Source organism: Stenella coeruleoalba (assembly GCF_951394435.1).
Source record: "Stenella coeruleoalba genome assembly, chromosome: 1".
NCBI classification, from domain to species: Eukaryota; Metazoa; Chordata; class Mammalia; order Artiodactyla; family Delphinidae; genus Stenella; species Stenella coeruleoalba.
This window is the reverse complement of record NC_137169.1, coordinates 96,551,345-96,564,470: the sequence shown is the minus strand read 5'-3', so window position 1 is coordinate 96,564,470 and position 13,126 is coordinate 96,551,345. Positions and strand designations below refer to the sequence as shown.

The 13,126-nt window shown below is 39.8% G+C and overlaps 1 protein-coding gene across 1 annotated transcript; it reads left to right on the top strand.

Annotated features, from left to right (window-relative positions):
* The first annotated feature begins 580 nt into the window (after nt 1–580).
* Nucleotides 581–5,476, top strand: LAMTOR5 (late endosomal/lysosomal adaptor, MAPK and MTOR activator 5). Its single transcript, XM_079904471.1, has 4 exons — nt 581–1,255; nt 2,094–2,155; nt 4,060–4,177; nt 5,110–5,476. Exons 1-4 carry the CDS (start codon nt 1,221–1,223, stop codon nt 5,168–5,170), a joined length of 276 nt encoding a protein of 91 aa, XP_079760597.1. The 5' UTR covers nt 581–1,220; the 3' UTR covers nt 5,171–5,476.
* The last annotated feature ends 7,650 nt before the right edge of the window (nt 5,477–13,126 follow it).

The following is a 13,126-nucleotide window of genomic DNA, read 5'->3' as shown; positions in this document are numbered from 1 at the left end:
ACAAGGAGTGGGTATTGGCTTATGGGCGATGGGTGACCTCTGGACATACTCCCATTTTCATCAGAATGCTACCAATCTGAGTGTAAATTGTTACCACCTTTCTTCGGGGCAATTTGTAAGTGTATTTTAAAAGCCTTAAAAATGTCAATATCCTTTGACCCAATAATTCCATTCTAGTAACTCATAAGGAAAATTTTAAACTGCACAAATATTTGGCTATAAGGATATTCATCCAGCATTTGTAATAGCCAAAGAACCCAAAATAACAATAAAACTATAAGCAACCTAACTGCACATTGATATGGGTTGGTTAAATCAATTAACAGTTATAATATGGACTATTTTGTAAGTGTTACAGAGGTTGTGTAAATGAATACTTACTGACATGAAAAGACATTTATGCTAAATTCTGTGAAAAGGGTCAGCTACAGAATTGTATGTCCAGTATGTGTGTCAATTTTGCTTAAAAAAGAAACAACAACAACAACATTAAAAGCATACATCTGCAAAGACAATTGGCTGAAAGAATATTCTCCAAGGGATTAATAGTCAACTCTGGACAGAGGCTATGGGTGGGCTTTCTTTCCTTATTTTTTAAAACTGCTTTTATAATTAACTTTTTTAAAGATTATTTATTTATCACAAGTGACACGTTCTTTCCCAAGCCCTCGCCAAAGGGGAAGAACCAACGTTTTCGTTAAAATCCCGACACTTTCCCCATACCTATTAGCATTGTTCCATCTCGTCCTCTAGTCCCTGTGTCCAGTCTTTTCCCCTGTAAGCCTTTCACCGGGGTCCTGTGTCTCTCTTGTCTCTCTCTGCCCCACCGCCTGGATGAGACCCCGTCGGGCCGCCCGGGTTGTTGTAAAACTTCAACAGGGTCTGGCCCGACTTCTTGGAGTCGGTGGAATTGTAATCCAAAGGTCTGTATGGAGGAGACAGAGGGACAGGCCAGGAGGCCGGCTCCGAGGTACGACCGCAGGCCTCCCTCCCACGGCGGCATTCCGCGCCGTCCCCTCGCCTGTTGCACAGGCAGCAGAACCTCCGCCCGGCTCGCGGTGGCGGGCGCGTAAAGATGTCATCCTGGACACAACGCGAAGGCTGCGCCACGAATTTTGTCCCTTTGGAGGCACCGTTCCTGCCCACGGCCCTCTCGCGTCATGTGAACGACCGAGGGGCACCCGAGACCAGCGGCGAAGAAGAAGGCAACTCACGGCGGCATGGAGGCAACTTTAGAGCAGCACTTGGAGGACACGTGAGTAGTATTCTCGTAGGCCTGTCCTGGGGTCGCGGCTGGGGGATTTGAACGGGACAGAGGGCGCAAGCTGCGAGCGCCGGCCGGGCGTCTTGGGGACGCCCTGTCCCGGGGCCTCCGGTGTGGGTGCGAAATGACCCGGAATTAAATCCCGCACACTCCCTCCTGAGCGGGTCTCCGCGGCCCGAGCCCAAACCCGACTCTCGTGCTGAAATTGTCCGGACAGGGTCGTTCTTCGGGAGTTTTAGGAACCGGGTTCGTTTGGGAGAAGGAAGTACCACTTGTGCAGAGCCCTGCCTTATAAACGTAAACACACACAGCGTATTATTTCCTTCCGGGTGTAACCAGTTACTTGCTGAAAGGCATCCGTTAAATTTTTCGAATGAGTAATATCTACGGAAAATCCAAAGTTGGAAAAATAGAAGGCGTACAGGGAAACACCTCCCTCGCATCAGTGCCCCTCAGCTTCCCACTACCCCTCCAGGAGGCAGCCCGTGTTATGTCAACAGTTGTTTCAAGTGAGTTAGTATGTTAACATATGCATTTTTAATGAAGGCAACAAAATCCCAACTATTGCAATGTTTGTGGCCCTCCAGAGCTCAACAGTACCTGGGCACGGTCTTTATTCTCATGAGAGAGAAACTGGTTTAACTATTTAATTCAGTTAATTGTAATTTAATTTTTCCTGGGACAGGGGTGGGCGATAGTGAAAAAAGATTAACACTGACTTCAAGTACTACAACAATGCCTGGTACAGAGAAAGCATATTTGTGTTATAATTATTTAAATTCATTTTCCCACATCATTTGCTTTCTTCTTCCTGCGTTCCTGGAATTAGAATGAAGAATCCATCCATTGTTGGAGTCCTGTGCACAGATTCACAAGGACTCAATTTGGGCTGTAAGTATCTCACATCAACCCTTTGGTGGATTGCACAGCATTTGATGTTGACTGGGAGCCTAGTGTGCTATTATTCTCTAGTTTTTATTTCCTGTTACCCTGCCACTTTCTGGGGACTTTTGCAAGCGTAGAGATCATCCCCAAATAACAAAATTAGGAAATTGAAACTTCTCTATAAAGGTAGAAATGTTCCTTGCAGTTCTAGCACTACAGAGTCATTTCTACTAGAGTAGTATTTTAATCATTTTAAATTGGGTCTAGAAAGGACTTCAGATAATGACAGCAGTTACCATTTATTGAATTTCTGCCATATGGTGGGACTGTGAAGCTTTGTATACATTATCTCTAATTTTCACAATAACCCTGCTAGATGGGTGGTGTTACTTTTTAGTCCAACTTCACTTAAGAGTGAGTAGGTAGTAAAAATGGGGGCTGTAGGGTTGGACACACCTAGCTTCAACCCCTTGCTCTTCCATTTACTAGTGGTGTCAGCTTGGACCAAAAAGAACCTTTCTGAGCCTCAGTTTCTTTACTGAGCTGTTGCTTAATAAGAATTATTATTATGGAATTGCATTTATTGAGCTCTTACTATGTGCCAGGCACCGTTCTAAGTGCTTTGTGTATACTAAGTCATTTAATCCTCATGACTACCCTGTTAGGCAGATAAAGAAATGGAGGCACAGAGGTTCACTAACTTGCCTAAGGCCATACAGCTAGTAAGTAGTTGAGGTAGGATTTGAGTCTGGCTCAGAAGCCTCTTAATCAGAATACTATAAAATTATATATGTAAAGCACTCAGCACAGAACCCAGACATAATGCTCAATAAATGGTAACAATTACTGATGAGAAAATAAATCCAGAAAGGTAACAATGGAAGCCTTCAGCTAAGTAATGTCAGAACTAGTAAACCCAGGACACCTTGCTCCTTACTCCTCTGTACTGCAGGACTTTTTAAAGCTCTGAATTTTTGCTGGGAGGGTAATTGAAGGAAGTAGTCTGTAACTCAGGTTTTACACACAAATCAGTTTAGTTGGAAGAAAAAAGGCAGATTTTTTTTTGAGGCACTTGCCAGGCTCACAAAGGAAAGGCTGAAATTCAAGTGCAGAAATGTAAAACTAAATGTACTCCTTCAAGAAAACTTCACCCAAAAGACTGCACTGTGTGTCCAGTTAATGTTCTATGTAACAACAGTAAATCCATCAACTCTGCCATACTGGCATGTCTATTACCTGAGTTAGTTTCAGGCAGATGGGCTTGTGTTGCCTTTATATACAGAAAGATATTGTAAACTTAGTAATTACGTTTTGTACCTGACATCCAAGATTTAGTTATTATCTACAGGCTAAAACAAACATTAGTAAAAAGCCAATTCTGTTGCTATTTGAAAAACCAGTTTATTCTAGTGGAAATAATTGCTCACAGAATATTTATACATGCCGTTAAGGTGATCTTACAGCCAAACTCCTGAGTAAAGATCTTTATATCCTTTGAGGTTGATCTCAGTAAAAGGAAATCAGATTTTCCATGAGGAATTAATTAGTTTCAACAAGTCTCTTGCCCTTACTGGTTTTTGTCAGTCTCACCTATGAATTTCTTCGTTTCAGTTTGCTTTCAGATTGACTTGAATTACAGCTTCCTTATATGCTTGAGAAAGTGTTTAGAGATGGTGATGGGAATGACTTGGAAAATTGAGTGTTACGGCCTTTTACTGACTTAAAAGCTGTTATTGGCTTTCTCACTGATGGAACCACTGAGTATCAGGGCAGAATCATTTTATGTCAGTACCTAACCTAAGAGACCATGAGCTGAACCTTCTTTTTGTGAATAATTCAATTCAGTTCTACTATACGTCTATACTCATTTTTGGACAGTCAGGCAACCTGATATCATCTCTGTCTTCCAGGCCGCGGAACCCTGTCAGATGAGCATGCTGGGGTGATATCTGTTTTAGCCCAGCAAGCAGCTAAGCTAACCTCAGACCCCACTGATATTCCTGTGGTGTGTCTAGAATCAGATAATGGGTGAGTAGATGGCAGCAGATCCCTTCCTTTCCTTTTAATTCAGAAAAATCAATCCCTGGGAAACTTGACTGGGGCTTGCCCTGTGTTCATCAGTGATTTCTCAAAGTACGTGGAGGAAGGTTCTACCCTTTGGACCACAGGAGCAGATGGATTGATCTCTAAAGCTAATGTGCTTTCACACCACAAAGACATTTAAATGAAGAGTAAGAGGAGTCATGAACTATCAATAAAAGAAGCAATAAATAACACAGAGGAAGACTAAACAAAGAACAGAAACAATGTCTGTAGTAATAGAAATACCAAAGACATTCCAAGTGAGGGTCCTCAGAATAATAGTAAATGAAAAAAGCAGAACCATGCACAGGGACTTCCCTGGTGGTCCAGTGGTTAAGAATCCGCCTTCCAATGCAGGGGATGCGGGTTCGATCCCTGGTCAGGAAACTAAGATCCCACATGCCGCGGAGCAACTAAGCCTGCACACTGCAACTACTGAGCCCACGTGCCACAACCAGAGAGCCCGTGTGCCGCAATGAAGAACCTTCGTGCTGCCATGAAAGATCCCTCTGTGCTGCAACTAAGACCTGACACAGCCAAAAATAAATAAAAATTTTAAATAAATAAATAAACTATGCACATTATGATCACAGTTCTGTAAAGTGAGAAAAAATGTATATATGGTATACATGCATATTAAAAAAGGAAAATATTAATAGTGGTTGTCTTTGAGTGATAGGATTATAGAATTAATTTCGTTTTTATATTTTATACTTTTCTGTATTTCCCAAATGTTTTATTGTATTTAGATATTGCTTTCATACATAGAAAAGTAAGTATTATTTTTTTAGTTGTGTCCTAAACCAAACAGCATCTTTAATCTTACGTCGACTCCCACTTGGAACACTTTACTGAATATCTTCCACTTTGCCTTTCAGGAACATTATGATCCAGAAACACGATGGCATCACAGTGGCAGTGCACAAAATGGCCTCTTGACATCTTGTATCAGTTCTCCAGCAGCTTGTCATGGGGACTCAATCGTACCTTATGTTAATTATCTTATAGAGCTATTAGAGTTCCAGTAATTAGGCCATTCATGTAATGTGCATTAGGCACTTTTCTATTAATTTTAGAGTAAGCTGCTTTTTGACACTCTGACTTATCAAAATTGACTTATCAAAATACTAGTTAAGGGAAGTATGTTTTGAAGCAAGTTTAGGTCACTTTGTATACAGAATTTTGTTATGTTTAATAAAACTGGTTGGAGGAAAGCTTGGATCTTTTCTGAATTCTTTAAACTCTTATCAAATGTTTATTTTTTCAATTATCAAATTGTAATCTTTCTTAAAAAGGTAACTGCTCCAAACCATTCTGTTTCGGAAGCTCCTGAAATACATAGATTCTCACAGAAACATCCATGGATATATAAAACAAGTCAAGCATACGCCTACCCCATAATAAAAACATAATAATAGATATCATAAGTACTTACTATATGCCAGGAACACATTCAGTTCTCGTTAACAACCCTATATGGGTTCTCAATAGCAAAGAGGTGGAAGCAACTCAAATGTCTGTTGATGGGTGAATGAATAAACAAAATGTATATACATACCATGGAATATTATTCAGTGTTAAAAAAGGAAAGAGATTTTGACACATGCTATAGCATGGAGGACTCTATGCTAAGTAAAATAAGCCAGTCACAAAAAGACAAATCCTGTATGATTCCACCTATATGAGGTACCTAGAGCAGTCAAATTCATAGACATAGTAGAATGGTGGTTGCTAGGGTGAGGGGAAAAAATGGGGAGCTACTGTTTAATGGGTACAGAGTTTCAGTTTTACAAGATGAAAAGAGTTCTAGAGATGGATGGTGGTGATGGTGGCAACAATAATATCAATGTATTTAATACCTCTAAACTGTACACTTAAAAATGGTTAACATAAAAAAATGGTTAAGATTGTAGATTTTATGTATTTTACCACAATAAAAGTTTTAATTAAAAAACATGAACTAATAAAAACACCACCTGAACTAATAAAAAATTCAGCAGAATTACAAGATGAAGATCAACTTACAAAAAGTGAAAAAGCTTCTATACCTCAAAATAGAAAATAAGAAAACATTTGCAATAGCGACAAAAACAATAATGCATTTAGGAATTAATAAAGGATGAAAAAAACCTGTATGGAGAAAAAGTTTAAACTCTTAAGGATTAAAAATTGAGCAGAACTAAATAAATACAAAATATTGAATACAATGTAACAAAAGGATATCAAATCTGCAAAGAATTTTTCCTGAATTCAATGTGTTGTAATAAAGATGGCAGTAGGAATTTTTTTTGTAAACTTGACAAACTCTTCTAATATTACAGGGAAGCATAAAAGTTTCATACATAGTTGTCAAAAACAACCCTATATGGTAGGTACTCTAATTTGACCCATTTTGCATTTGTGTAACTAAGGCTAAGGAATTAGCAGAGTCACCATTTGGACCCAAGCCTCCAAGTCAGAGCCTTACTTTTAACAGCCAGACTACTACAGAAGTAGGTATGTTTGGCCAGAAGAAAATCTACCAGTTTGAAAGTATAGGACATTATCTTCTCTTCAGACTTTATCATTCGCAACAGAATGGTGCATAAGAAGATACAAAAGACTTCATTTTGTTGAATTTGAATGCAGCTCGTATTGCTGTCTAGCAATTTAATATTTGACAGTATACAAAGAATATATATCATTTATTCAAAAATATCAAGGAACTACAAATATATAAAGTGCTAGTTTAAGCACAGTGATCTCATAATTTAAGGAATGGTGGGAACCCTCCCCAAATCTTAACTCATTTCTTCACAAAGAGTGAGGACAGGGAAAATAAAATCTCGGTAGTGCTCGTATTATACTCTAAGTCCCTAAGTGCCAAAAAGTTTCATGGACTGTATTTATCAGTGGGGTGAGGGTAATAGTGGTGACAGGAAAATCATGCTGCATCCTTGCTGAATAACTTTAGGGCCAAGAGTTAGAAAGTCAGAGGTTGAGGGAATTATTTTAGTTAAAAATCGTATAAGCTTTATTAAGTCGATTGGGTACAGATGTCAAAATTTAACTAATATCCCAATGGTGGCTTAAGAACTCTTTGCTCTTGATATAAAGCCCCACATGATTAATAAGAACCGTTTTTAATGAACTAAGTACCAACAGCAGGTCTGTTAATGTGCAGTTACTGTATATACACAGTCCTCACAACAAACTTGTAAATAATATTAGCCACATTTTACAGGTTTGGAAACAGATTCAGAGAGGGTAACTTGCCCAGAGTGTGCAGGCTTAAATAATGGCAAAGTTGAGATTCTAACAAAGTCTGCATTTCCCACTATACCTCAAAGCTTTCTGTATGAAAGACATGTTTCAAAGGGTTCAACTCTGACAGCATCTTTGCAGCTTTCCTAGCCTCTGGGAATGACTCATTGTTCTGCCACATTTCAAATCTGACCCAGCCCTCAGCATCAGAGCTCTCTAGCAATACAAAGCTAGCCTCACGTCATCCTGTGATCAGAATCATAGATAGCCCTGCTTTAAAAGAGCAACAAGTACCTACCAAAAACAAAGTCTTACAGATGTTTACTAAAAAATGTTTTCTAGATTACGTTAGTAACTACATATAACTCTCTGAAAAACACTCACCTTCCCTCTTTTGGGTTTTGTCTTCTGCTGAAGGTTTGTTTGATCCTTACCACCAGGCCCACGTAATTGCATCATCTTTTCCATTGTTAACTTAGAGGCCATCTTCCCAAACCACTAAGCTGTGCTTCTGCTAGCGCTTGAATCAAAAATATTATAGAGTTGGTTTTAAGAGCCTGAGAAGCCCCTTACCTTTTAAGAAACATGCATAATAAATATGTGCAGATTTTCCAGATAAAACCAGAAAAACACACATCAGCCTAAAATACACTCTGGTTTAAAACCTGGAACGTTGGTGCTGGGAAGATGAAAGGCAATTTCCTGTTGACTTTTTTTCTTTTTTGATGTGGAGGGTGGAGCAGAGGAAGGAAATGGGATAAGAAAACTGAATTGTCCCAGTAATGTTCTAGGAGACTCAGCCTTAACCATTTCCAAAATGCAATAGAAAAAAAAGTTTCATTAAAATTAAATATAAGTATACACCTTTCATGGGAGGTGTTTGGAGTTAAGGTAACATGTATAGAAAAGTAATTAAAAGAGGGCTTGGAACTCCAAGGTACTAACCAGAATCTTCAGTCATTACACAGAAGGTACACAAATGTGCTGCAGATTGCCATTTATAGGCCAGGAAATGTATCGCCCAACTCTGGGGCCTCACTCCCTGCCTTGAGCATAATGTTAAAAGATAAACTGAGGCATATTAAAAATGATAAGAGCTTATCTGAGCAAAAATCGATGTGAAGCTGGTGCTGACAAACCAGAGGAGGTTAGGAGCGCTCTTCCATTCGGGAGATCAGGAAGAAGCTTTTGCAGAGAAAATGCAGAAGCAAAGCAAGGAAATTATTGATTGGCTACAGCTTAAAGCCTAGTTGGCTGTATGTGGCTGGTTGTCCTTAGGTTTTCATTTCATAACCTTGAGGCATTGACAGGCTTAGGTTTTGGTTTGCTTATGTAGGCCACACAGCACTAGAGCCACCTTAGTCTAATGGCCTCCTGTTGCCTCAGCCAAGTGGCTTGTTAATTTCTTGCATTTGCTACACTACCAGAGGTGTTGATCCAGCTACAGCATGAGGTATTTGCTATGGCACAGACTCTTCCTTGTTTAGCCAACAAGTAATCTAAAGCAATTCTACTATCTCAAATTATCTTACCAAGAAAACCTAGGGACTTCTGTTCTGTAGGTATGGCCTTAGCAAGATCCAGCGATAGTTGCCAGAGAAGCATTGTCTTACCGTGCATTAACAGAGAGAAAAAAGCAAGTAGTGAAAAGGCAAAACGAATAAAGCTTTCAAATAGGAAATAAAGATCTTGATCCGTGATCTCGGGAGAGCTGTCCATCTCAAGATGCTATCTGCTTCTGGAGAGGAACCTCCATAAGCCAATTTTAATTTTAGGTCTCCAGTTGTACAGTTCCAAGAGTCTGGAGGAGCCCTTTTTAACTGGGAGATACGGACCCAAGGTTTAAGGCCCTGAAGTTTGACTGCTGACTTGGTACGGTCCCTTCTAAGGAGGTTCAAGGGTAGTCTTTGTTCTTAGTGATTTCAAATCAGAAGGGTAGGAGAAAACTGGAAATCTTAGTTTGGAGAGTAGCCAGATATTTGAGAAAACTAGAACAATTCAGGATCCAGTCCGGTTTACAGGTATATAACAAAAGCTCAAAGACAGTGAATAGGACTAGAATCTGATATCCACAAGATCGTATTATAATTTTCTACTACAACATAATTTTTTTTATAATCACCCCCATTTCTATCAAAGATAATCACAGTAAGGCTAATTTGTTTGCAGAATAAGTCTAGTCTCATAAAACTTGGACTGGTTATTTACAGAGGTGCAGTAGGAAGAGTAATTGACCATATAGGCTCTTTTTAAATCTGTTTTGCTAGGACTTTTCATAAGGAATCTTAGATTGAACTTTTAAAGGCTCTCCAGATTAAGCAGTCAAGTCAAGGATTTGTCATTTCAGACTTCATCTGGAATACCTATAGATTTGGGTGAATTCCTCTCTTCTCAAGGTCCCTAAGATATCCTGAGGTTCTCGGGCCTGCCAGGAAGTGACCTTCCTTACTCACCTGGTAAGGTTTCTTGGAACCCTATAAACAAGATGCCAGGCCAGTTTTTCTTAGGAGCTTTATTGCCTCCATAAAGTCAGCCTTAGTTCCTTAAAACTGTCCGGTCATATCTGATTTTATGCATATTCTCAAATATGACATTCTAGTCAAAGCCTTGGTAATATAACCAAGGCTTCCAATTGTGTCCTGTTATAAGAACATATTCTTATTGGGCTTATATAAATCACTATATTGCCATGAAAATAAGACTACACAACAAATTTCCAAATTCTGGAGGGATCAGGTAGGGAAAAAAACGTTTCACTTTTGTTTACAAAGGTATAATTTACCAAACTGCCTTAAGACAGAAAGGTTTCCTTAAATTTGGAAAACAAAACATTAAGGAATCAGCAGTGTTTCAAAGAAAAAGTTGTAAAAAACATTATAATCATCCTCATCAGTTCATTTAATCATATGTTATTAATTCTTGTTCAGGATGAACCCAGTTTTTTCATTAGCTCTGAAAATTCTTACCCAGTTCACTTTTATGCTCTTAAACTTATCAGAAATCTGTATTCTAGATCTTTCCATGAATCTCTAAAGACAAAGAAGCATTTCTGTGAAAGCATCAGAGTAAAACAATAACTCTCTGCAAATGACAAAAAGACTTTTAATAAAGTCTTTCCATACCTTTCCTTACCCCCTAGACACATTCTACTTTCCTTCCTACTTTTCACACAGTTGTTTCCTTTCACCCCTATATTTTAGTAGTTTTAAATTACATATAACGATTAGAATTCGTAACCCTTAGAATCCTTACTTCCTAGTGAAAACTAAGAAGCAAGCAACTGTGGACTGTTACACTAGCATTCTGTGGATTGGCACATTTATAAATACATTTCATAATTTCCAGAAGTATATTCTCCCTCACAGTAAATTTTTCCATATGGCATAAAACACATTTACCAATAAACCCAAATATCTTTAGTTCCTCTGTAATAAGAAGCCAAAGTAGATAAAATGCCAAAAGTAGATAAATTTGTGTTCAGTAATTAATGTTTCAGTATTTTATCTTACTTGGAAATGATCTAGTCAATGAATATCCATAATTTAACTCAGTAGAACTTTCACCTAGTTTCCAAATCGCCCCCCACATACTTTTGTTTTTGTCCTTCTAATAAGAATCACCTCCCTGAAGTCCACATTTCAAAGAAATGGCTCTAAATACTCGAGATGCAGAACGCTTACATCTCAAAGCTCAAAGGCACAGAAAAAGGATGTAAGTTCCACCAAGAAGAACTCTTTTATTCCCTAAATCCAGATGTTTTATAATATCTGTAAGCCTTCTGAGCTGAATAGAGGAGGTTTTGAGATTGGTAAAAAGGACAGACTTTTCATTGTTTCTAGAGCTGCATTTCTGTTCCTGTCAAAACTCGATTTGTAAGACAAGTAGTTGTTCTTTATTCCTCAAAGAACTGGGTTGCCACCTGAGGCCCAGTGAACCCACCCATCCAACTATATTATCTTCAATTTGCTTCTTTATGTCAGGGAGATTTCCAACTAAGATGAAAATTAAAAGATTCCTATGTTCCAGATTTGGAGCTGTGCATCTTTTGAATGTTTTAGTAAATTCTTCCACAGTGGCCTCAGAATGTTTTTCTTTCCCTCTGGGTACATAATTTCATTTCAGTTTCGTGGAGAAGCCCTTAAAAACAGTTCCTATCAGGCTCTGAATATCAGCTTCCAAAGTAACCAAGTTTTTTTTTTTTTTTTTTTTTTTGCATTTTGGCCGCGCTACGCAGCAAGCGGGATGGCATGTGGGATGGTTCCCCGACCAGGGATTGAGCCCCGGCCTCCACAGTGAAAGCACCAAATCCTAACCACTAGGCCATCAAGGAACTCCCCAGAGTGGCCAACTTCTAACCAGAAAGATCACTAAGAAAGTCCTTTTAAATATTTTATTAACACGTTTTAGGTGGGACAAACAGTAACTATTCCTGGCAATACTAAACAAACTTTTCTTTTACTTTTAAACCAAAGGTATCCCTATCAAATGACTCAAAAACAAAACCATAGTTTAACCATGGATGCAAGAGGCATCCCCAAAGAAAGTACAAAAGGTATTACTCCCCCAGCCCCAAGATCCAGAGCCATTCCCAAAGATAATCAAAGAAAGACAGACTTAGGGCTTCCCTGGTGGCGCAGTGGTTGAGAGTCCGCCTGCCAATGCAGGGGACACGGGTTCGTGCCCGGTCCGGGAAGATCCCACATGCCATGGAGCGGCTAGGCCCATGAGCCATGGCCACTGGGCCTGCGCATCCGGAGCCTGTGCTCCGCGACGGGAGAGGCCACAGCAGTGAGAGGCCCGTGTACCGCAAAAAAAAAAAAAAAAAAAAAAAAAAGAAAGAAAGACAATTCCCCTGGTGGCTGGTGACCCACATTTCTGTCCAGCCATATTTTGGGGGTCCCCAATGTGACAGCTGAGCTGCCTGCACACATAAGAACTGCCAACCTGTGTGCCCTGATGGGCAGAAAGCCAAGCCAAGTTCTCAGGACATAACAAGATAAATGAGAAAGCTATAGCTGTCCCTGGGAGTAAAAAGTCCAAGAACCAGTGGGGACTTAAATGAAAGTTCACAAGCCACCATTCAAAGATCTAATTCTTTTATTTTTTATAATAAATTTTATTTATTTATTTTTGGCTTCATTGGGTCTTCATTGCTACACGCGGGCTTTCTCTAGTTGCGGTGAGTGGGGACTACTCTTCATTGCGGTGCGCGGGCTTCTCATTGTGGTGGCTTCTCTTGTTGCGGAGCATGGGTTCTAGGCACATGGGCTCAGTAGCTGTGGCTCGAGGGCTCTAGAGCACAGGCTCAGTAGTTGTGGCACACGGGCTTGGTTGCGCCGCGGTATGTGGGATCTTCCTGGACCAGGGATCGAACCCATGTCCCCTGCATTGGCAGGCGGATTCTTAACCACTATGCCACCAGGGAAGCCCCCAAAGATCTAATTCTTACAAACATTTTTCTCCTGCCAATCTGAATCTAGAATGGAAGGAACACTGTGAAATTGTACCTTCCTCTCTCAACCAGGCACCACAGGTGGAGGTCCAGGAGAACTGCCTTTGGTAAGAATTCTCACCCTTTATGGGCTTCTGCCAGCTTTCCCGGGATCCCATCAGCAGGCTCTAAAGCAAGTGGAGTGTCCCAGCAGGTGTCAT

Coding starts and splice junctions, on each gene's coding strand:
- LAMTOR5 (XM_079904471.1), top strand. CDS start 1,221: ATGGAGGCAACTTTAGAGCAGCACTTGGAGGACAC. Junction 2,156..4,059: donor ACAAGGACTCAATTTGGGCT/GTAAGTATCTCA, acceptor TCTGTCTTCCAG/GCCGCGGAACCCTGTCAGAT. Junction 4,178..5,109: donor TGTCTAGAATCAGATAATGG/GTGAGTAGATGG, acceptor TTTGCCTTTCAG/GAACATTATGATCCAGAAAC.